We start from the raw sequence: 25,806 nt of genomic DNA, 5'->3' as shown, positions 1-25,806 counted from the left end.
TGTCACCCGGGAGCCACGAGGGGCTCCTTCTATCACCCGCGCAGCCGCATTCTGGACTAACTGCAGTCTCCGGATGCCCTTCAAGGGGAGCCCCATGTAGAGAGCATTGCAGTAGTCTAGGCGAGACGTCACGAGGGCGTGAGTGACCGTGCATAGGGCATCTCGGTCTAGAAAGGGGCGCAACTGGCGCACCAGGCGAACCTGGTAAAAAGCTCTCCTGGAGACGGCCGCCAAATGATCTTCAAAGGACAGCCGTTCATCCAGGAGGACGCCCAAGTTGCGCACCCTCTCCATCGGGGCCAATGACTCGCCCCCAACAGTCAGCCGCGGCTGCAGCTGACTGTACCGGGATGCCGGCATCCACAGCCACTCTGTCTTGGAGGGATTGAGATTAGAAGAGAGATAAATTGTAAATAGATTTCGACTGATAAACCCATTTAGAAATAAACTGAAATAAATGGAGTCCCTCCACCATTATCTGCAAAGTCACTTGCAAAGAAACAATTATTTAAAATTGTTCAGAACACATGCCAAAAGGTCTTCATAGGTGGAAAATGACAATTAAATGTTCAGGAACACCAGGAAGGTTTTAAATTATTCCCCGTCTGATGTTTGTAATGAACATCTAGTTTTTTGTGATCCCAGCAAGATACATCTAATTTGGGGGCTGAGCCTTTTGTGTAGCCTCTCTTGAGCACTAGATTGTGCTGTATCCTAAAATATGGATTTAAGAAAAAATCTTATTGCAGGATCCAATCTGGGATAGTGACTGGGACCAGAGGTTTAGTCTTCCGAGCTTTTGGTAGAGAGAAATTCCCGAAGGATGGGCTCCAGCACAAGTCTGAAAGCTTGGAAGGCTAAATCTCTGGTCCCAGTGACCAACTCAGATTAGATCCTGCAATAAGATTATTTGCCAACAATCTGACTCTTGGCAACCGCATTACTCAGGTCTTCTCCAGAATGATCTGTCTTCACTAAGGAAATGTATTCATTTTGCTATTGGCCATTTCTTCTTTGTGTCTTAGCGAAATACATCCAAAATATGATAATCTGACCCTGGTTATTTGTAAATCAAGGGACCAGTCTGGATTGGTTTATTCTATGATCTATTTGCTGGGTTTTTTAGACATCCATAGTGTTCTCATGAGTCTTCTCCAACAGCAAAGTTCAAAACATCAATACTCTATCTTGATTTTGATTCCATAGAATGTCTTAAGAAAAACCAATACCTGCACAATTCTGATCTCAGCAGAAATATACACATCACAGCATCTGAATATCTTTTCCAAGACCTTCAATGCTTCCTACCAAGTGCTAGTCAGTAGTCTGATTCTTTTAATATTACTATTTGGTTTGTAAAAGCAGAAGTTTAACTTTTAGTTCCATAGAGTGTAGCCTCCTGTCCTCTGATAGGGAAGGACAATTAGTTACTCTAGGATTCCCATTTTCCTAAGAACATTTCACACAATGTCATGGTCAATACAACTGAACCATTTCTATAATCAATGGTCTTCTTTGGCTTTCTCAATTATTCAGCATGCATTAGCAATTATGTCTTTTATTTGTTTCCCTTTTCTGAAACCAGCTTGAACATATAGTATCTCCCTTTTCATATAGGGCTCTAATCTGCCCTGAATGACAGCATGATTTGCCAGCATGTGATTTTTTTAAAGGATATTGTATGATACTTCATACACTCCTTGATGAACGTATCTTTTCTTTTATGTATACTGAGAGCATATGCATCAAGACAAATTCCTTGTGTGTCCAATCACACTTGGCCAATAAAATTCTATTCTATTCTATTCACTCTGTTAAATTTTCTCTTTTTGACATAAACTGATCTCTTCCAATTGCTGGGAGTTTGTTGTTCTCCAGATTTGCTGGAAGAGTTTGGTTAAAGCATTTACTGGTTCTTCTTTTGTTGCTTGCCATATTTCTATATATCTACAGATTCTCCTATAGTTGCTTGCATTTTCAGTTCCTTTAGCCTTCTGACCTGATAATCACCTGAATAGTGATCTAAATAGCACTAGAAATTCTTGTAAATAGGAAATATCTTTCAAAAAAATCTTTACTGTATAATATTTCAGTATACTCCTTTCAACATTTGATCTTTTCTGATCAGTTACTATCTGTTCATTGATGTCGATTAACATACCAAATTCAGATTGGAACTGTCTTCTCAGTTCAGAGTTCTTTTGGATGACTTTCCTTGTTTTTCCATCTTGTTTCCATCATCAATGTCTTTACAAAGGTCTTTGTGATGCTACTTTTTGTCTCTTCTAAACAGCTCTCTGAAGTTCTTTGTTAAGTTTTTTCCTGAGGTCTTTGTCTTTCTTAGCTAGGCTTGCCAATTTGCAACATTTCTACTGGTACCAGTTGATTTGTTCCATTTTCTGGTGTCTTAGTAATTTCTTTGATTTCATTCCACAGTTCCTCTGGTTGCCTCTCAGTGAGGTTCAGATCCTAATATTCTCCTTTATAAAAGGTGGCCATGTACTCAAGATAATCTTGTGGAAACTGCTGGTTTTGTTTTTCCACTTTAGCTTGAACTGAAACTTGGATATAAACTGTTGTGAGTTTGCTTTTATGGTTGCAAAAAGGATAACAGCCAGAAGGATACCTGTTTTCTATCAATCATAGAATAACTTATTTTTCTTAGTCTTAAGTGTTTTGCCATTGGAAATCCCACTAAAATAATTATTTAAAAATTATATTGCATTTACTGGCTTAAATTGTTCTTTTAAGAGTAATACATGATATGTATATAAGATTTCTGTTTAGAGCATAAAATATATATGCTTAAAAGCTTCTCTCCCCCCTCTAACTTTACATATGTCTTTACATATGTCTCATTCAAGACAACGATGAATCTGCATACAGATGGGAGGTTGAACAACTAGCTTTGTGGTGCAACCAGAACAATCTTGAACTAAATACAGTCAAAACCATAGAAATGGTGGTGGATTTTAGAAGAAAAACTCCTATAATACCACCTCTTACAATACTAGACAACACAGTATCAACAGTAGAGTGCTTCAAGTTCCATCATATATCAAGACTTAAAATGGACACTTAACATCAAAAACGTCATCAAAAAAGCTCAACAAAGAATGTTCTTTTTGTGCAAACTCAGAAAGCTCAAACTGCCCAAGGAGCTGCTGATTCAGTTCTACAGATGAATTATTGGGTCTGTCATCTGCACCTCCATAACTGTCCAGTTTGGCTCTGCAACCAAACAAGACAAACACAGACTTCAATGGATAATTAGAACTGCAGAAAAAACAATTGCTACCAACCTGCCTTCCATTGAGGACCTGTATACTGCATGAGTCAAAAAGAGGGCTGTGAAAATATCTACAGACCCCTCACATTCTGGATATAAATTGTTTCAACTACCCTCAAAAAGACGCTATATTGTGTTTATGTGTTTCCTAGTACGATTTGATAGCTTATTAGTACCCTTGACTATCACTAAGTCTTGTATTTTTTTATTCTTGATGAATGTATTTTATTCTCCTTATGTACACTGATAATATATACACCTTAGACAAATTCTTTGTGTATCCAATCACACTTGGCCAATAAAGAATTCTATTCTAAAATAAATAAATAAATATGCTATTGTATGGGAAGCCACTACCGAGACAAGCAGTTGCATAACAGAATGTTCAGGGAGCGCCAGGGCCACGGGGAGTTTTAATTTAAGGTGCTTTTTTTCTGTGAAGTAATCTACTTCCTATTCCCAAAAACTATTCCCTCCTGCTGCTACCTGCCCACACAAAGGGAGCAGCAGACTGAAGAGGTCAACTGAAACAAGTGAAATATTTCCTAAGTACAAAAACAGGGAGCTGAAGTGCTGGTCGGTTTCTGCTGCTAATTCTAATGCATTAGCAGCTGTTTCACGAGTTATGGACAAAAATATACACTGTGCTCACACTGCCACATTTGTACACGCATCTGTTGGATGACACGGCCTGTCATGTGACGCAATCGAGTTTGACACCTGTGAAACATACTGTTGATTTGTTGTCACTCTATTTTTAAAAAAATGTTTTAAGTCATCGTGAATGATTTCTGACAAGATAGGATGTAAATACTGTAAATATATGAACAAATATATTTTGGACATTCAGTCATTTCTCCCTTCATGGTGTAACCAAGATACAGATATTTCAATCTAATCTCCCCATTCTATCCTTCTCTTACTTGTTATAATTATACAAGTACCTGAGTTAAAACTGCTTTTTTCTTCTTACCTGCCTGTTTGCTTCAATATATAGTCCAAGAGTGTTAACTCGGTAACATAGTCCATCTTTCATGATGTGAACATAGCAACGAATTTTTCCTCCATGGAATGCCTCTTTTACATCTCCTCTGCAATTGTTCCAACACATTTTGTCTGTACCCAATTCAAACCAGCTATCACCCTTCATAAAGCTATAAATGTCTGTGGAATGCAAATATATAAATCATAAACATTTCAAATGGAATCAAAGTGAGCATTACATAGGGCACATTCACGTTTTTTTTTCTTTTGCACAGAATGAATGGGTGGGTAAAGAGTGACTGAACTCATCTTTTACGAGTGACGTTATATCACATTGCCCAAAAAAACAATGGTCTCTGGGATTGTTGGCCCATAGATATCATGACAATGAAAAAAACAGTGTGGCCCTATCCACTGGCTATAAAAAGAGCTGCTTCTGGAAGAAATCTCTTGCTAATACCCTAAAGATCCTTGTTTTAACTGGGACCAAAGAAAAAAAGAATAGAAGTACCACCCAAAAGAAAATGCTTTGCTTTTTCATCCCAGAAATAAGACTAATTTCTGCTTCAATTGTAAGAGAATAATGTACTTTTATAATATATGAACAAGGCCCCATAATTTCCTGTCTCTTATATGGCTGTCAAACGAAAGGAGTTTCTTTCTTTAACAGACCAAAACTCCCTATTTCGGCCGAATTCAGGAACCCAATGTTTGTTTAAACTGATCTGTTAAACAAGCTGACTGCCTTATTATAACAAATGATAACTTCCCAAGTTTGGATATAATACAGAACACTAACTTACTTCTGGCATTATCAAACTGATCACCCTCATTATCTTTCCTTTCATGTTTTCCCATGTTGTTGCTTATCTTTTTAAACTTTGGTGGCAACAATGTCTTCGTGCTTATTCTATATGGCTCATACTATCAATATTTTACCAGATTTTTAATTGAGACAAGCTGTTTTAATTTGTCAAGAAACAGGCTAAAAAGAGCTTATGAATTGGGAGATGATTGCATTCCCCATATTGGAGTCATATTCCCCATGTGACATTCGTTTTCTCCTGCATGGTTGTTGTTGTTGTTTGTTTGTTTTTTTACTAACCTGTTTTCTGGTCCTTTTTCTTTTGGTCTTGTTCTTTGTGGTTTTGGTCCTGTTGAAATTGTGCAGGCGAGGAAAACTGCTTTCTAACCAAGTATGGGATCAGTTCACTTCTGATTGAAGTAAATGTCCTAAGGAAATTAAAACAATAACACTAAGAGATAAATATATTATTTACAAGTTCCTGAGGGGGAAAAATGGTTTCTTCCTTGTATCTGATGTTCAAATAGCTGTTCGCAAAATCTAGATTCTGAACAAGAGCAGAACATTTCAAGAACAGTCTAAATCATTAGACTGTAAGTTTGTAAATAAAATATAATATTGGTCCTCTTTGTACTCCTCCAGGACCAACTCTCAAATTCTGTTTCCCAGTTGCAGTTTGTGTTTGCATCTCAGGTGATTTATTTATGCCTGAACTGCAATGAATCCAGCATGGCAAAACCTGTTCTCTCTTTTTATAGCCCTGAAGCTGAGCAGAACTTGTGAGTGGTCCATTTTCCCTTTTCTGGGAATTCTTGTCTTCCCCCTACCTCTCAGCTTCAGCAGCATAACATTCACAGTCCATTTAAGAGGAATGGTGGCTTAACACATTCTCAGCTCCCTCTTTGCAGCCAGTCAAATGCAATCCAACCATCTGATTTCATTACAAAATGGATCTGTCATTGACATTGGCTATTTTGATTATTTATGGATCCTTTTAAATGTTTTTGCATGCCCAGTAATGCAGGAAAAGGGAGCTGGATAAAACTGACCAAACTGGAATGAAACTTCCAACATCATAGTATCTAAACAGCCTGATATATTTCATTATCAGGCTGTTTAGATGCTGTATTGTTTGGCGCAGCTGTTCCACAGAAGAGAAGCCCATTTATATGTCCTTTCCTGTTAAATAATCTGGTGACCCTCAACAGGAACACTGAGTGGGCTGATTTTGTCTGCCTGATGCATGAACACTGAAAAATAGTTTGGGCATCTGATAAAATGGGCTATGGTGAGGGACAAAAATGCCTAACAGCATTATATATTAGTTAAGGTGCCACAACACAGTTCTTGCTGTAAAAGATATCACTGGAATCTGTTTGACCTGCAAAGTATTTGAAACACACTCTAATATTATTTCCTAGGAGGAAAAAAATCCCATAAAACTGCTTTGAATCAACTCAATACTTGGTGACGTTATTACACTGGAACATTCTGTAATGTTATGGAACTCACATTAGGAAAGCAAAACAAGAGGCTTCATTGCTGGGCTGCATGGCGTATACCTAGAAGCGCCCTTTGTTCTAATGGCTACAATTCAAGATGACCACTTGAAAGATGTTGATCATTTCCAGAATTGTGCCATGAGATCCAGCAATGGAAAGGCCTGCCCTCCTTCCTTATCCTGACCTTTAGAGATCTACGAAAGGTAAGTGAGGAGGAAGGTGTGGGGCCCAGTGGAAGGTGTGGGAAACATTCTAAGGTGCTGCAGAAACCCAGAGTGGGGAAAGAGGGGGAGAATGGGCGGGGGGTGCTGCAGAGGGCCTGCGATCGGTCATAAGGGCGAACAATCGTGGGTACGCTGCAGCTGCCGTAACTTTAAAAGTGTGATGTAAGTAGCTTTGGGAGGGGGGGGGGTCTGCTGTAACCTTGAATGGTTAAGTGACTGATTATAAATTAAGGACGCCTAGAGTTCTAATATGGTAGAGAAAGAAATTCTTGTCAATGATTAAAAATATCTTATAGATTTAATTCTGCTGTATTTCAGAAAATCAGACAGAATAGTAAAAAAAGTAATGGTGATGTCAGGGGAAAATGTAAAAAAGAGTTTTTTAAAAAAGTAAAGGAAGAGAGGTGAAAGGAAAAGTTATATATGAACCTTATTGGTATACAGTGAATTTAAATAATAAAACAAGTTATTTTTCCCCAGCTCTCTAATATTCCAAACTAGAGCAATCAGGTATCATTTCTTTCCCCCCATCCCCACTGCTATAAAGAAAAGTCAACTCACTTTAAAGAATAAAAACAAAACAATGTCAAGAACAAGGGCATTAGGGAAATAATATTTATATTCCAGCCAACATTAAAATCTCAGTACAAAAGGAGAAAAAAAATCACTTAATATATATTCCCCTTGCCTCTACCTTCAAGGAAATGGAAGAGAATTGACAAAAAGTTAAAGCCTCTAGTTCAGTGATGGCAAACCTTTTAGAGACCGAGTGTCCAAACTGCAACCCAAAACCCACTTATTTATTAAATATATTTAGCAAAGTGCCAACACGGCAATTTAACCTGAATAATGAGGTTTTACTACCTTAAACAATGATAAACAAGGCAGAGTTCAGCTAAATGTTCTAAGAAAAACGTGATAAATGCACTTTTATGCCCCTTCATTTTTTTTCTGCTTTTGAAATATTACGTTTAGCAAGAATAAGAAAGAAATACTTTTAATATCATTTCTCTTTCCCTCCCTCTTTCCCTCTCTTTTTCTCTCGCTCTCTTTTCGTCCCTCTTTCTCTCCCTCTCTTCCCCCCCTCCCTCTCTCCCCCCTGAGGGAGAGACTCAATGGAGCTGGGCTGGGGCGTGCCCATAGAGAGCACTCTGAGTGCCACCTCTGGCACACGTGCCTTAGGTTTGCCACCATTGCTCTAGTTAATACCATCTGCCTCTTTGGCTCCTTACGTCAAAGTTTGGTTGATTTCATATAATATGGCTTTGGTGAGCACATTCTGAATTTGGAAACAAAAAACTCTCTTGATCAATTTATTCCTTTAAGAGGTATGCAGTTTCTGAGATAGAGAATCAAGGTTATTGGCACTAATGGAAAAGTTAAGCAAAAAAAAAAGAAAATCTGATTGCAATCCACATCATTTTCCTTTCCCTACTCCCAGATCCTGATTTATACTTTTAAATGACAAGTGAAAAGAAATGTTAAAGTAGTCAGGTAGACCAGGATATTTTAAATAATTCCATGTGCGTTACTCAAATTATAACCACTGTGACTTTAAGTTTAACACAGCATGCCTGCCTTTGTGCCATTCGGCTGTGAAATTTTATGGCACAAGTGGAGCAAATTTAAACTGCTGCTTGGGTTCAAATCTTTGCAATTGTTTATTACACAGAGGAAGAAATAGGAAGACAAACCTTTTATCATTGTTCTGCTAAGAGATACAGGCTTCCTGCTAAGGTACTCCAATGAAAGCAGTCACAGTCTAAAGCAAGGCTGTATTTCATTATTTCATCTTGTTTTAGAATTTTAAATTATAAACATATTGAACAGAAAGGCAGAAATATAGCGTATGAACAGAGTAAATACATAAATAAAATATTGACAGTTGCTTATTAACAAGCCAGAGAATTATTATGACCAATCACTGGTGAGGTTGTAGTGTAGTAATAAGAATCTTAGAAAGGAACTTTAGTTAGTAAACTTCAGCTTCTTCATTTTCTATTATTTGTCTATTTTGTGGTCCCACCAGTCTTGCTACTTGTTACTACTTTGTCATGCCACTGTTTGTAATCAGTATGTGACTGAGTCTTGCAGCAGCTAAGTAGGTGATCCACTGTTTCTTCAGCTTATTTGCAGAAGTGGCATTTGCTTTCCTTTGCTGTCCTCTTCAATTCTGGCTTTGGGTGTATTAGTTTTTAAGGCCTGGTCTGATGCAGCTCCAATTAGCACCTGTGTCTCTTTCTTCAATTTTCCTGCTGTTAGCCATTGCCAGGTCTTGTTATTATCTGCTTTGCCTATTTTTTATGTACTAGCCATGCAATACTTTGGGCTGCTATGCCTCTTTTCTGTTCTTCATTTGCTCTTTCTTGTAGACCAGTTTAGTCTCTCCAATTAAGTCTTCATAATATACTAGCCTCAGGGCATCTTCTTCACTGTCCCTTAGATATTCATCCAATGCCCTTTTTTCTTCTTCAACTGTCTGGTGGACTTGCAACATTCCACACTCACCTATTTTCCTTGGCAAGTAGATTCTGTCAATTTCACTGAATGGATGTTTTAGTTCTGCTTGAGTTTAGTCAACTATTTCAGCTGTTTATCTAATGACTGGAATTGCCCAGATGTTAATTGCCTTGTGTTAATTACAGAGTTTAAGATCTTTTTCACTTTCATGATATATTCACTTCTAACCTTCTTCTTGATTTCAGTGTGCTTGATATTATCAGCTTGAAGGATGCCCAGGTATTTGTAGTAATTGTCTTCATCTGGGCATCCTTCAAGCTGATAATATCAAGCACTCCTTATTTAGTGATTATAATTGGGACCAATAACTCAGTTGTTAAATGAAGTGGTCAATAAGTGAAATGCAACTGTGTTTATGATCTTCAGCTTGCCTTTGCTTTACAGAACAGCAAAGTTGTAAATGTGTGGACTGATCAGAGATTTTTCATCACTGTGGTAATTGTGAATGGTTGTAAAATATATTTTAATGGATTTGTAGAAATTAGTAAGCTGTTGGTGCTTTAAAAAAGTATCAGATAAAAATGCAGAAGCATTACTAAGCTAGATATGGGAAACAAGGGGCTAGAACAGGGGTGTCCAAACTTTTTTGAGTGAGGGCCAAATACAGAAAAATAAGCAAAGGCCCGGGCCACGGGGAATGGGCGTGGCTTATTTTGGGGTGTGGCTTGGTGGTCATGTGACTGGTGGGCGTGGCTAACTGCTCATGTGACTGAGTAAATTCAAAGCTGGCTGAGGAACTCTGGGAACTGAAGTCCACAAGTCTCAAAGAGACCAAGTTTGGACACCCCTGTTCTAGACTCTCGATCATCCCTGTTGCTTCTCTCCAAATGTATCTAAATTGGTCTCAATCCATATTTGTGGTACTCAAAATTGGACCCTGTACTGAAAGTAAAGAATGATTAATGCAGAAAAAAGACCTATTTCTGATAATGCAAGATAAAATACATTTGCATTATTTATATCGCAGCCATTATTTATTGAATTTATATGCCTTCCATCTCTGTGATAATGCAACTCTGGGCATCATGTTATATGGCTGAGTCACATTCAGTTTGTAGTAACATAACAACATGCAATTCAATTTTCTTGATGAGTACCATTGATAGCTGGGGAATTCTGGGAGCTGAAGTCCACCTACTTTAAAGTTACCGAGTTTGTGTGTCCAATCACACCTGGCCAATAAAGAATTCAATTCAATTCAATTCAATTCAATTCTATTCTATTCTAATTCTATTTGTTTTTAATATCCCCCAAAATACTTCATTCTGTAGGGGGGGGGGTGGGTGGGTGCTGACTTTATACAGAATCTGTATAAAGGGGGGAAAAAACCCAATACCTCTGAGCATCTGTCGAGTAACCTGCGGACTCCCAGGGTATGAGCTTCACTCTTTGGGGTCTGGTGTTCTCCCAGGAATTTCCACCCAGAAGCATCCAAAAGAAAGAAGTTTATCCAAAATTAAGATACCCCTCGGGGTGTCCCTAGTCCGCTATTCCTTTTCAAGATAATTGCAATTCTCCCATCGAGGCCCACCTGGATACTTTTGTTTTCTCTCCAGACCGGGAGAAGGAAGAGGTACAGGAGAGGATGCTTATGGCTCCTGCAGGATCAGCCCGGAGGGATTTAGGGTGAAAAGTGGTGGCTGCAGGCGCCGCCGAGTGGTTTGTCTTGGCAAGAGGCGGCGGCGCGGCGGCTCCAGTATCGGAGGGTAGCCATAGAAACCGCACAGCGCCATAGCAAACTGGATCCTTCCTTCCCCGGGACACAAGGAGGAGGAGGCAAGACTGGCGGATCCGCTCCGCCCGTCGGTCAAGCTGCGTCAAGGGCTGCAGCGGTAGCAGGTGCGGTAAAAGCAAGAGGAGGAGGAAGAAGAGGAAGCGCCGGGAAGGGAGGCAGAGCCCGCAGTCTCCGGGCCGGAGGAGTCGGGCCTTGGTTGCTGCCAGAGGAGAGCAGGTGGGGCAGCCGGAAGAGAGCAGCAAGGCGGCGATCAGCCCCAGGCTGGCGATTCGAGCCCTGCAGATTGGAAGAAGCGCTGGGGAAAAGAGGGTTTCTTTGAAACTGGAGAAACCCGGAAGATACTCGGCGGATCCTTCCCGGCAGACTCCTGGTTCCGCTTCTGCAGAAGCCAGAAAATCCGCCTTGCCCAGGTTTTCAAACCCTGGAAAGACTTTGGCTCGGATTTGGGTTTTGCATTTCTTATTCCTGAGATTTCTTCTTGCGCCTAGCAGTCCGCTCATTTCCACCCACCCTTAGAAATGGAGCGCTCCCTTTTCCCCTGTCTAGACGGCAGGCGCTGTTAACCCTCCGAGCTTTTAACTCGGGATTTGCGCGGAATTTACTTCAGTGCAACCAAGGCGCGTGGATTGATGTGTCCAGTTCGTGCAACACGCCCAGCAGGATTTTTCCCCCCGAATTGCATATTGGTTTGATCAATGCATTCCTTTGATTTAAAATTCCACCCAAGCCTCCAATTTTACACCGGATTAAAAGACTGTCGGGTCTCTCCTTTTGGTGACGCGCTGCTTTCGCGCTTGCTGCCTCTTTCGCGCTTGCTGCCGCCTCCCCCCCCCTCCCTTCGTTATTCCCACCCGAGGAAGGCGAGGACAGAGCTGCTGGGCCGGGCACGGCCAGCAGCCTCTTTCGCGCTTGCTGCCGCCTCCCCCTCGCCGTTATTCCCACCCGAGGAAGGCGAGGACAGAGCTGCTGGGCCGGGCACGGCCAGCAGCCTCTTTCGCGCTTGCTGCCGCCTCCCCCCCCTCCCTTCGTTATTCCCACCCGAGGAAGGCGAGGACAGAACCCCTCCTCACCTGTTTCTCGATGGCGGCCCGAGGAAGGTGAGGGTAGAACTGCTGGGGGCAGGCACAGCCAGCAGCCTCTTTCCCGCTCGCCGCCTCCTCTGCCCCCTCCCTTCATTATTCCCCGCCCATGGGGAGGAGCCGCGAGCCTCGCAGCGCGAAAAGGGCCATTTTAAATTATAGTTCCAGAATTTGCTGCGGGCCAAAAAAAACTGACCCGCGGGCCGCAGTTGGCCCGCGGGCCGTAGTTTGGACACCCCTGGGCTAGAATATCTTCTTTTTACGATTTAATAGGCAAAGAGTTCTACAGAATATTGAATTTGTAATGCATGTTCTAAAAAAGTGATGACTAGAACAAAAGGTTATTTTTCATATTTTCAGGACACAAAGGGTATTAGTAAGGCTAGATCTCAACTGTATGCTTCAAGGATAATTTTACAAAAGACTCATGTTTTGGGCATTTTCTACAGTTGTACTCATTTGGTTTAATATTTATAAGATTTTTAATATGGAGTTGGAATAAGAAATTTTTTTATAGATGAGACTGTGCTGCTGAATTATATATGAAACATTTGGAAGATTAAAGACATACGTTTATCCTCCACATTTGAATTGGTTTCCTATCAACACAGTGGAAAGGTCCAGTCAACATTATTTTATGTGACCAAGATTTTCCTCACGGTTTGATAAATTCCTTTTGTTTGTTTTCTATGTATTTCATAATTATAGTTTGCTTATTCCTTTATGGTCCACTTCTGTTTGTGATTCTTAATTTTATTTGACTAATGTCTTTGTGTATAAGAGCAATAAAAAGCAGGGGGGAATACTGCATTTATAAATTATCTCTCTCTGAAGCAACCTAAAACTTTCTGTGTGTGTGTGTGTGTGTGTGTGTGTGTGTGTGTGTGTGTGTGTGTGTGTGAGGAAAAGCAAACACTTGACTAGCCAGTATTACAAAAGTGATGTTAACAATAGGAATGTGACTATGTTTTATTGTGACTGTGGCTAATTGTAAACAGTGATCTCACCAATCTGTACCTCAAATTCCTTACAGAGCATGACAATTGTATACCAAATACAAAACAAAAAGCAACAGTTATATTTGTAGTGTGTATTGCACATTAACACTAATCACAGGTGGCCTTGGCCACCAACAGTTAAGTGTATAGGAAGAAAGGAACCGAAGTGGAGGGCACAGCAGGAAGACTAATCAGGGTATTTCAGGTTGTGGAAAAACCCTTCCAAATGGGCTCCTTTTATGTCATAACAAGCTGGAATTTTCAAAGAACTCCAAACAACAGCTGTAGATGTAAATTGCTCTGCCAGCTGCAGAATGGACACAAGTAGCATTAGAAACATTCAAAGCTAATTCATGTAGATTACAGCAAAAATATCAGAAGGATTTGTTGCAGCTGCAAATTCCCACAGTGTGGGGCTAGAATTGGATGTGGCCACAAACAGAATAAAGAACAGGTGAACATACAGCTATGGAAGAGCAGTCCTGATGCACTTATATCTAGTTCTCCTCCATTTTTATTAGTGATTCCTCAGCTTCCCTATAGAAACCCACAGGATAGATTCTATCCTCGGAGCCATGATTAATACTAAAAAGCACAATGTAACTGTCCTAGGTATACTACACCAGTGGTAGTCAACCTGGTCCCTACTGCCCACTAGTGGGCATTCCAGCTTTCATGGTGGGCGGTAGGGGTTTTGTCCAATACTGAAGCACTTTCCTTTTTTTAATTTAATTGACTTTTTAAAAAAATTTCATAGCATTATTTAAAAACATTTTCATCAGGTTTTATAAAATTCCCCATGACAATTTAAATTTCTGAAAATATACTATTTGTATCGTCTGCGCATAAGTTTAGTTCAGATTACGTAAGTGAAACTAAATGGTGCTATAGTGCGAACGCAAACAAAGAGCCTTGTCCCAGAATAGCTCGCGCATCTCCCCCCACACCACCCAGCTGTAACAGACAAGCAGAGCTGGTAGCCGGCGCCCCTCCCCCAAACCCAATCCACGATGCGCGAGAGGCATGCGCAGACGATGATACATGGCGCATTATTGTGGAACCGGTGGGTGGTTAGAAAATTTTACTACTAACAGAGATACAAAAGTGGGCGGTAGGTGTAAAAAGGTTGATTACCCCTGTACTACACAGACTAGTAGCCACTGAGAACCTGACTAGTACCCACTGAGAACTAATCTCATTTTCTTTTAAATACATCTACCGTGTTTCCCGGAAAATAAGACCCTGTCTTATATTTTTTTGAACCCTGAAATAAGCGCTTGGCCTTATTGTCATGCGCTAAAAAGCCCAATTGGGCTTATTAACAGGGGATATCTTATTTGGGGGGAAAGAGGGTAGGTTTTTGTGACAGCACATTTCACAGCTAACCCTGTTATGCAATGAAAAAAGATATTTTGTTTGTCTTGAATTTCCTGTAAGCTACTTTTATTAGATGATTCTGGAAGAAAAAAAATCATTTTTTCATAGAGTGTAAAAAAGTTTTGAACACACTGGCCCTTTGTGGATTTCTATCTACTTTATTATGAAATGTATAGCTGACTTTTCAGTTTTTATAAAAAAATCAAGATAGCTTATATCAATTAAAAAAATAAAAAGTAAAATCACTACTATTAAAATCAAGATCCTATCATTAAATGTATGAGCATAGAGACAGCAGCTTTTAAAATATATTATTTGCTATCCATTTAAAAAACATGCTTTTTGCTTATGTTCTTTTGGGTACAGTCACCTTACTGTTTTTCCTTTAGGGCTGTGGTCTTTTTTCACAGACCCAGCACCATGACTCTAGAATAGTGTTTTTCAAACTTGGCAACTTTTAAGATGTGCGGACTTCAACTCACAGAATTCCCCAGCCAGCAATCCACACATTACTTTAAGAAGTTGCCAAGTTTGAAAAATACTGCTTTAGAATCAGTTTCACCCTACCCTTTGCTCTTCAAAACAAGTTGGCTTTTAAAGAGGTTTTAGAAACATTTTTTTATTATTATTGGGTTCTGATTATTTTACCCTATTCCCATTAAGACTGGTAATTTTTGGGGCATTTATTTTATATGATTTCTGGATATATGTGTGCTCTGCGATATCATAAGATACTTTACATATATATTGTCGCATTGTACTTTTAATTGTTGGTATTATTGGTTAATTAATTTTATTGAGTAGAATTTTGTAACTATTATGTAACTTTTTTTATCTGCATCATCCCTTAGTAAAAGTGAGTACAGTAGTACAATCCCAAGGGCAGGATAAACTATAGTACTTCAAGATGAATTGACAATTCATTCTCAAAAAGTTTGTTTATACACAAAATTAATGTATTAGTTGTACTGGAATAGGGCCGGAATAGCTCAGGCTGTAAGGAGCCTGTTATTAGAACACAATAGCCTGCAATTATTGCAGGTTCAAGCCCGGCCCAAGGTTGACTCAGCCTTCCATCCTTTATAAGGTAGGTAAAATGAGGACCCAGATTGTTGGGGGGGGCAATAAGTTGACTTTGTAAATATACAAATAGAATGAGACTATTGCCTTATACACTGTAAGCCGCCCTGAGTCTTCGGAGAAGGGCGGGATATAAATGTAAATAATAATAATAATAATAATAATAATAATAATAATAATAATAATAATAATAATAATAATAATAATAATAATAATACTGCCATTGAGATGAAAACTGCAATAAAGCAAGCTTGCAGCAATTCTGTTCCCAGTTGCAATTGTAAATGGAGGACTATTTGTACAACCAATACATTAATATTGTGCATAAATAAACATTCTGAGAATGAATTTGAGTTTATTTATTGAGTTTATAAACATTCTGAGTTTATCTTCAAGATAACAATCCAGGCAGTCCTGGTTGTTGTGGTAACTCCAAATACGTGGGTATTATGTCAGAAACAGAGGCTGTCCCAGGTAAAGCTATGGAGGTGCTGCAGCAAGGTACGAGAAGCTCTGGGAGGTCCAGTGCAGGTCGCACACAAATTTGGAGTGTGTGTGTGTGTGTTGTGGTATGGGTGCAAGTTCAGACAGGCTACATAAAAAGAATGCAAGGGTGAGTGCAAGCACAGGGAGGCCAGAGAAAGAAGGTGGAGGGTTTGTGTGAATGCAGGGAGGCCAGGAGGGCCAAGAAAAGAGACCTGGGATGCATGCAAGCAAAGGAGGATGTGGCGTGTGCAAGTGAAGAAAGGCAGTTACTAAGTAACCTGCAGTCTTTCCTGCTGGCTTCCCCATAGACCTTGCCTGTGAGAAGCCAGCAAGGTAGGTTGCAAACGGCAATCACACGACCGTGGGATGCTGCAACTAGTTATAAGTACAAGCCGATTGTCAAGCATTCAAATTTTGTTCACGTGACTGCAGGAGCATTGTAACAGTCAAAACTTTGAGAAGCCATTGCTATTCACTTTGTTCAGCACCCACCCTAACTCTGCATAGTTGCTAAACAAACAGTTATAATTTGAGGACTACTTGAAGTAAATGCTAATCATCCCTAAATCTTTTCCTGTGACACTATTTAAATTTTCAGTAAATCTGCAAGAATGGTCTCCCTTTAGCTGCACCTTTTATATTTTTAATTTTGTTTGGCCATTTCATCTCTTTGTCTGCATTTTAATTCCTAAATTGTAATCTGCTCAATTTCTCTTTTCACATGGAAAATACTCATTATACAACCTGAACATTATCAGGAAGAAATCAGTCACCGAACTGACGTGCTCTCTCTTCAGTATCTCTCTTCAGTATCCACACAGCAAGCATTCTTTTACAGACATTTTTCCGGCAGGCAAGAAGAAAAAGAGAAAGAGGGAGAGGGAGAGAGCATGCATTAAAGCCAGAAGAAGTCTGACTCTGCCAGACCTCCCTCACAGTCCATAGGCCTTGCCAGGAAACACAGGTGACAGCGTGAATGATAAAAAGGCATTGAAAGGGAGAAAGCAAAACTACAGACTGGTTTAGTCTGGGCAATATCTTAATGTAAACCTGCAGGGGCCTCTGTGTACAACATACCACAAAGCAAATCAAGCAGAAGCCCGTGGACAAAATTTACTCTCATCAACCAAAACACAGCTCCTACCCTCTGGCGATCTTGGTACTATTCATGGAAGGTACAGAACTTTGAAGATTTTTCTTCACAGCATTCCTTTCAGTCTGCAGCTCAGATGAGAGAAAAATAATCTTTTCTGGAACAGCTTTCCAGAAAAGGTCACCGTAAACCTTTTGGTTGGCTGAAGGAAGGAGGAAGGGAACTGCAGAGGAAGTGGCTTATCAATAGCCAATGTTTCCATCCACCCATAAAGGCTTTTTTCTTCTTTCCCAAAACATATTTGATACTTTGCTTCTCTGAATACAACGAAGCCAAGAGTTTCCGCTTGAACATTAAAAGCTTTTTCTGAAAAGCAGATTAACTTTGCTCGAGAAACTGCTCCGGGTAGGGCTATTAAATTTGACATTTATGGGTTCAAAAGTAACAAAATATGACAAAACTAATTATTTAACTTATTAATCTTTAGAATTTATCCACAAGAGTTGTTCCTAATCATTCTCACATCATTTCTTGTGCTCTGAGTAGCTCAGAGTTCTATTTTGTCCTTTTGGTTTCCATGTTCTAGGGATGGGAAAGATCCAAATTCAAATCTATAGCCTTCAAATTTACCATCTTCATCTGACTTCTTGTTGTGATGGTTAAACCAGAACAGGAAAGAAGTGGACATTGATTTGAATTTATTGGGGAAAGGAGGAGGCATAAATATAATAACAGATGAAAACTAAAAATGTAGTTTTCATGTTTAGATTTATATTTAGGTATCTATAGAAGGGGATATTTGTAGCTCCGGGTTGAACTGGGGGTTTCCTGGTATCCTCTGAGCTTGATTGTTTTCTTGCAGACTTTTCACTATCAAACTAAGTAGCATCATCAGGATTTAGGTATAGCTATCAGGAGTAAAAAATGTTAGAATTAAAAATCTTTAAATTTGTCTATTGCTATTCCATTTGATAAATTGGCTGGACTATAATTTCAGTTCCTTTAGCCCCGAAGGCTTCTGTTTGAAATAATCCACTTTCTCCAACTGGAAAGATTCTGAATCAATCCAAAGGTGCTTTTTTCCAAAAGGCAAACAACTTTGTTCTTATTTTTTTCCTTTGAAAATGCTTCACTGCTCATCTGTAAGACGTCTTCGGTTCAGTTCAGAAGGGAGGTACAGGTAGAATATACCTGTAGGAGGGAGCTATAGGTCACATCGATAGTAAATGGGATAGGGAACTCCATTGCTAAACAATGAGATTCTAAGATGTACTGTCATGGGGCCACACAGTCTTTTGAAGGCAGTTCTGGCACTATCAGTAGCTGTTGTTAGGCAAATACTACATAGTCACAGAATCCCATGCTCCCATGATCACAATTTGCAACCTTCTGCTGGCTTTCCCATTGATTTTGCATGTTGGAAGCAGGTGGCGAAGGTTGCAAATAGCGGTTCTTATTGGAGAGAGTAGGTACTATGACAGATACTGTATAAGGTGCATTTCCAGATTCCAAAGATGGCAATCTTTAACTGAAGAAATTTGGAGCAAACTAATCCTGCTGGACTGAAGGGGCCAGGAAGATACTAGGGGAGACAGATGGTCCCTCATGTAACTGGGCCCTGTGATTTTAGGGCTTTGTAGGTAATGACTAACATCCTGAATCACATCTAATGTGGGTATGTGTGTGTTTATAAACATGTTTTACTTGCAGAAGGTTCTGGTGATCTTCAATACACACACACACACACACACACACACACACACACACACACACAGTTTTCTTTTCATACCATACATATTTTGTGAACAGTGTATTGACTGGGTCAAGTCTTTTTTAAACAATGCTAACAAGAATAATACAAATAAGTATGTGGAATCCTAATCTTCCGACTTTGACAATATCATTCTCTCTTCATAATCCTTTATCATTTTCCCATTAATTCATTTAAACATAAATAACATTTCTTTGTTCCCTGTATTTGTTATCTCCTACTAAATTACTATTATTTAATATTTTAAGAATTTCTCATTATTCCAACATAACTTCAGTATTCCAAATGTGTAGGATTACTAATAACGCCAATTACTAACAATATTTAATCAATCCCAGGAGTGTATCTCAAAATCCTCACAATTTCTAATCCTTAATATTTTAAATTCACAATATACTTTAACACACTATTAATGTTAATTAATGTTAATAATACAATTTTTCCATCTACTAATCTTAACTTATTTTTAGTTATAAGTTGTATTATTTATTAATATATATACTACTTTTTTCCTATTTGCATTTTCCCATTTTATTAATATATTTTCTCATTAACCATCATCTCTTAACCTTTTTAAAATTCCATCATTTATTGATTATTTAGTCAGCCTTTTTTCTCTCTCTCTTGGAATGGTGATCTTCAATATTAATGATCTGGCATATTTCAATAAAGAGAAGCCAAATTGATCAGGCCATTACATGAGAATTAAGAGGAAAGTAGTGTCTTTTCTTCTGGTTTATATCTCAGGAACTAATAACTGCAGAAATAACTGCCTGTCTTATATTGATAGCAAAGAATGTAGCGAATGCAATCTTTACTTACATCCTGTACAGATCTATCTTTCCTGTAGCTATGGTTGGCATGCAGCCAATGGCCAGCCAGCAGTAGTTGTTATAACAACTTTACCATGGATTTATTACTAAGGAGAGTACAGATAAAATAAATCAGTGATACTATAACATGTTATCTAATCTAATCTAATCTAATCTAATCTAATCTAATCTAATCTAATCTAATCTAATCTAATCTAATCTAATCTAATCTAACAAAATATAAAATAAGTAGCCTTTAAACTAAAAGGCTGGTGAACATAAAAATATCAAGTTTATACATTCAAATGCATATGTAAGAATTGTTTTGAAGATGATTTTGTAGAGGCCCTTGCAAAGAAACATTCTTGGGACTATTTTTAAGACTTTACTCACCACCTGATCTGTTTCTGCCTGTTTGTCTCTGTCATAATCTGTCAAGAATTTTAGGGGAAGAGGGAATAAAAGTACGGTTTCTTGCTACAGAAATCTATTTTATTTGTAGGAAACCTGTTTGCCCATTGGTCATCCTTCACCTCCTTACCTGTCTGTAATATACAGGTAAAATTATCATCTTGACTATATCACTTGGCCATAACATTTAAACTCTATCCTTACCATCTTATCTTTTTCTTTAATTGTCATCACCTGTGGCTTCTGCAGTATTTCAAGGGAGCAAAAATATTATGTAACACAGCTGTTTCAGCTCCAGCAGCATCTGAAGCAGGTGGGACTGAAAGTTATGCCTGGGGTTCAGCTTTAAGTTACTTCTAGTTTGAGCTGAATACATAGATCCTCATTACGGCTAAACCATTATAGCCAGGATCTCTCTCTTCTTCCATAAAAGGATGTCTTTCTTCCTCTCAGTAGGTGGCCTCAAATTTCATATTAGGAACACCGCAAGATACACAGGATGTATCAAAAATAGCCAACGTGAGGATTTATCCTAAGAAGGATTGGATTTACAAATAGATAAAATAATGTACAGAAAGAAGACCCATACAAAAGGAATAGAAATACTCATATTACTGCTGAAGAAAAATTCCTTAATAAGATACAAATGAAGACAAAGCAGGCATGTATTAAGTTTCAGTATGAAGTCAACAAGATTATTAGTTCAGTGTGGTAATCCTCCATTGTCTAATGCTACTACTGGGTGGAAAGTTACCATCATATACAAAAGGGAAGCAGGGGAGGTAATGGGTTGGATTTAATTTCCAGTGTCCAAACAACTTGTTTAGGTCTTGTCAATTAGTGTCAATTGTCTAGCATTCATGTTGAATAAACTTGCCCCTCACTTGATATATTCCAGAGAGAAGACATCCTGCAGATAACTCTCAGTTAAATGGAACTTGTCACTGTCGCCTTCCTCTTTAAACTGATTTCCCACTAAGAACCAACAAAGTTTGGGTGGCCTTGATGGCTAACAAAAAATTGTGGTCACTTACACATGTCCCAACCTCTGATGGACAAAGAGGAATGTTCCATAGCACCCCTTCAGCTAAGGAAAGGGAAGAAACTGAGTGATTCCTTATGCAACAAGCAGAAAGATAAACTTTTTATTTACCCCTTCTCTTATTGTATATTGTAATCCTGTATTACAAGGCCAAGGATGTTTCCAGTGTGACATTCAAACATTTTTTAAAGTGCATTTGGGTTATCTTTAAAAAGCTATGTGGCAAATCAGAGGTAGGAAAGAGAATGATGCCAAGCATTTTTCATAAGCTCTTGTCTTTTCAATTCAACTAGCCTGCATAATCTTCCTCCGACTCAATTATTTTTAAAAACATATAATTAAACCTTACAGATGATGTTTCATTTGTATGTTCTGCAGCATAAATGAATGGTAGCAATAATGATGGTGAGGAGCACTTTTAAGGTTTCATCTCACACTATATTCTTTAATTTTCTCAGGCATCCTTGCTCATCGTTCATCTGATTTCACTGCTGGAAAGGCATTGGAGTGGGCCCTGGAAAAACTCAAGTTTTTGTTTTTAAAGGGACTGTTGAGTCTGAGAACAGGATTGGAATAACTATATGCATATGTTCAAAACTGAAACATGGTACCTAAGAGGAAGTAGGAAGATGACGGGATCTTCTCAATATTTTCTGCTTCTCTTTCACTTCTTTTATACACATGAGAGCCCATAAGTAGAAAATGAGGTTGAACTCCTGCAATGCATATCATTAAAATGTACAGTGCATTCCTTGATATCCCATGAGCATAAAAGAAATGCTCATAGAATTGCATCCATATGATCACAAATTGAAGAGGATGTTGTTATATTTAAAGCAAGAAAAACACTAGTTGTATATTGTAATCCTTTATATTAACAAGGCGAAGGATGTTTCCAGTGTGACATTCAAACATTTTTTGAAGTGCATTTGGTTTCTAGATCTTTTTCGTTACCTGTTCTCCACAAGGAAGTCTACGACACATTTCTTCAAACAGTACAGATGAGCATCCATCAAACCTGTCCTAATGTGAATTCGTGAATGCCTGGAGAGGAAATAACAGAGAATGAAGTCACTTAGCTCTGTATTCCAGAGTTACTTTAAGAGCTCCACTTTAAAATTTCTTGATGGTAAAATTTTACAAGGGCCATCTGTGTTCCCAAACCTTTGCTATGGGATTAGTGGAGAAGTGAATTGTGATGGCTCCCATGACTTTAATTTGTCATACAAACACACACCTGCTTATCCAGTTTGTCACTGATCCCATTCTGTAAGTACATCAGGCTCTAATCCATGAAAACGGATATTGCATTAAATCTATGCCACAAGTTCTTCTGCAGGAGACTTCTGTTTAAGGTTTGGTATCAAAAGGAAAGACTGATATGAACTGCAGCAACAATTTAAATTAGAAATACCAATATTGCCTAATATTATTTCAACAAACTATTTGCAATGTTTCCTTTGTAAGATTTTCTTCTGCTTCCATACAAATACATTTTTTTCAAATAAGTTTTACCAGCTTAATTTGTTTACTTCTTTCTTTTTGGAAAATACAACCGTAGATGTCAGTACTGTTGTCAGTACATGACATTTACAGAATATCATTTTGGTAACAACAAATATTTCTAACCATGATAGGCAGTGATTGATTGGAAACTTGGAAAGTTGAATGTATAAATTTTACAGAAAGCTTTAGGAATTGTGATATCACGTGTTTTATACATCCTTTGTCCAGACAGATAAGAGTGCTCAACTTGTAGCTTATTTAGCAACAGAAAATGTAATCTATCTGAAATAGATTTTAAAAAAACCCTCTCTATTCTTTTAATCAATCTTACCCAACCCAATGTTATCACATTAGAAAAGCACTAAGTTGGAGAAAGCTACTTTCAGTCTCCTAAGAAAACAAATGAAAGGAAAAGAGAAATTCAACTTTTTTTGATGCAACTGAAGATTTTTTAGAATATTGGTTCTAAGCATATAATACCTCTAAATAAAGAATGTACAGTAAGGTAAAGGTAAATGTTCCCCTCACATATATGTGCTAGTCATTCCCGACTCGAGGGAGTGGTGCTCATCTCCGTTTCAAAGCCAAAGCTGTCCAAAGACATCTCCGTGGTCATGTGGCCGGCATGACTCAATGCCAAAGGCTCATGGAATGCCATTACCTTCGCACCAAAGGTGGTCCCTATTTTTCTACTTGCATTTTTTACATGCTTTCGAACTGCTAGGTTGGCAGAAGGTGAGACAAGTAATGGGAGCTCACCCCATTATGCGACATTAGGGATTCGAACTGCTGAAGTGCCGACCTTTCGATTGACAAGTTCAACATATGTATGTACAGAAGACCCTGCTTAATTTTCCTAATTGTGAGTTCTAAGTGAAGTGGTTGTTAGGTGGAACATCACATGGTGGCACTACTTAGCAACAGCAGTTTCATTAGTCCTGGCTGTGGTTGCTATGGGAGCACCATTAGGTAAGGACCAAACCCTTCTCCTGCCTCACTGCATCTGCTTCAACACTCCCATCCACTTATCCCTCTCCCATTTCTGCCCTTTTGGCTGCCCTACACCATCTTTTTCCTCCAAAATGACAAAGATCAGCTAGGGCCAGTAAGAGATGGTAGGGGTGGCAGCAGTGGCGTGCAGGGCAGTCAAAACCTTTGAGGATTGGACATAACTACCAACGGTTCAGCACCATCATAATTGCTGTTGGCAGTCACAAAGTCATGTCTGACCCATCGCGACCCCATGGACAACGTTCCTCCAGGCCTTCCTGTCCTCTACCTCCATTTAAGGTCATGCCAACTGCTTCAGTGACTCCATCCAGCCACCTCATTCTCTGCCGTCCCCTTTTTCTTTTGCCCTCAATCGTTCCCAGCATTAGGCTCTTCTCCAATGAGTCCTTCCTTCTCAATAGGTGGCCAAAGTATTTGAGTTTCATCTTCAGGATTTGGACTATCTTAATATCATAATATTAATTATGATATGCCGAATGAATGGCTGGTAAGCAAGAAATATCTGTACTCATTTTTCAGAATAGAACAATTCAAAATGGCAATTTAAAATTCATCAAAAACCACCAAATACCTATAGGAGAGAAACTGGAGCTTTAGAAAGCAAGTCTAACTTTTAGATTTACTGATTTCAAAGAGATTAGAATGGAATGAGAAGTGCCTCTTCAAAACCGGAGAAATATTTTCAGACCAGGTGATCTCTATAACTTCTTTGAGTATATATCTTATTTTTTCCATTAATCTCCCTGTAGTTTAGTAATTCTAACGTACAGAAAGAGAGATACCAAAATGATACACCCACAAAAATACGTGTACTGGCATACATAGACTGCTACCAAAAGGCCCCAAAGCGGCCACATTGTGCCATTCTCAGCTAGAGTTGGAAATGGCCGTAGATTCAAAAAACCTATTTTCTACCATGTATCCTACCTCTGGCCATAAAAAAGTTGCCTGCCCTTGCAAAATACCAATAGCAAAACATTTAAATAACTATTCCAGATTTGATCCTACTATAATTCTGTCATTTATATCCCTGATCAAAGATGAAAGATCCAATATGCACAAGTATATGGATATATCAACAGAAGCAAGCCCACTAAATTTAAGGGGATTTCCATCCTAATAGGCATGATAATTATCTGGAGTATTGCTGAACGTAACAACACTTAATATTTTGTAAGAGTTTTTTATGTTGAAGAATGTTCTACAAACCAAGTCTCCTCCATTATCTTCAATGATAGCTCTATATGTTCCTTCCACAACAGATGCAAAGTTCATGAAACAAGTATGAAATTTTTGGATTTTAAACAGAATATTTATTATCTGCTCTGAGAATTTATAGATCAGTGTCTGTATTACACCTATTTGTTTAGCCAGGTATAGTAGCTACTGCTGTTCAAAAGGTCCTTGGAAAATTCAACTCCTTCTCTATCCTTCTTAACTGGAAAATGCATGCTACAGATACTGAAATTCTCATTTGTCCCTATCCAAATCCAGAGCAAGTCACATTCAACAACAAAAGCTCCATATGCATTCCATGAACAGCACAAAGCAGGAAACACCTCCTTCATCTGGGCTTGTATACCACAAAAAATAACAGGGTTTTTGTTTATATCCGAGTTTTAAGAGAGCAATTCCAGAAATTGCAAGTTCTTACATGTTAATATTGATTTAATTATCCTGCATAGCACATTTTGTTTGTGTTAAAAAGACCTCCAACACATTTATTAAAATGGAGTCATAAATGTTAACTGCTTGCTCAACTACTTAAAGATGACCAAGAGAGAAGATATTTCAAATCATTTGAAAACTTTTTACAAGTAAATGCAACGTGTTTTAAGTGAGTTCAGTCTGCATTTAATTAAAAAAATTATCTAGACAGTCAATCAGATCTACAAATATTGCAACCATGCCAACAATCAAATACAAATTAAAGTTATGAAAGAATACTAGAAATACAAACCCTGCAGCACTCCAGCTCTATTCCTGGCAATGAGGACAAATTTCCATATTAAAACAAATCTAGCCACCAATAGGATTTTAAAATAATGCCCCATTTAAGCAAAAGGGCTCCTCCCATTTGG

General features: G+C 38.6%; 1 protein-coding gene across 2 annotated transcripts in view; it reads right to left on the bottom strand.

Moving 5' to 3' along the window:
• The window catches only part of EIF2B3 (eukaryotic translation initiation factor 2B subunit gamma), a 103,692-nt gene that overhangs the window by 42,565 nt on the left and 35,321 nt on the right, over window positions 1–25,806 (bottom strand). For both annotated transcript variants that reach the window (XM_058174726.1, XM_058174727.1), the window contains exons 6-8: window positions 22,163–22,252; window positions 5,379–5,506; window positions 4,263–4,453 (exon numbers count right to left, since the gene is read on the bottom strand). In XM_058174726.1, coding sequence (XP_058030709.1) covers window positions 4,263–4,453; window positions 5,379–5,506; window positions 22,163–22,252 — 409 coding nt within the window. The remainder of the gene's footprint in view (window positions 1–4,262; window positions 4,454–5,378; window positions 5,507–22,162; window positions 22,253–25,806) is intronic.

This window comes from Ahaetulla prasina, chromosome 3 (genome assembly GCF_028640845.1).
Source record: "Ahaetulla prasina isolate Xishuangbanna chromosome 3, ASM2864084v1, whole genome shotgun sequence".
Taxonomy (NCBI): domain Eukaryota; kingdom Metazoa; phylum Chordata; class Lepidosauria; order Squamata; family Colubridae; genus Ahaetulla; species Ahaetulla prasina.
This window is presented reverse-complemented; position numbering and strand designations above follow the sequence as displayed.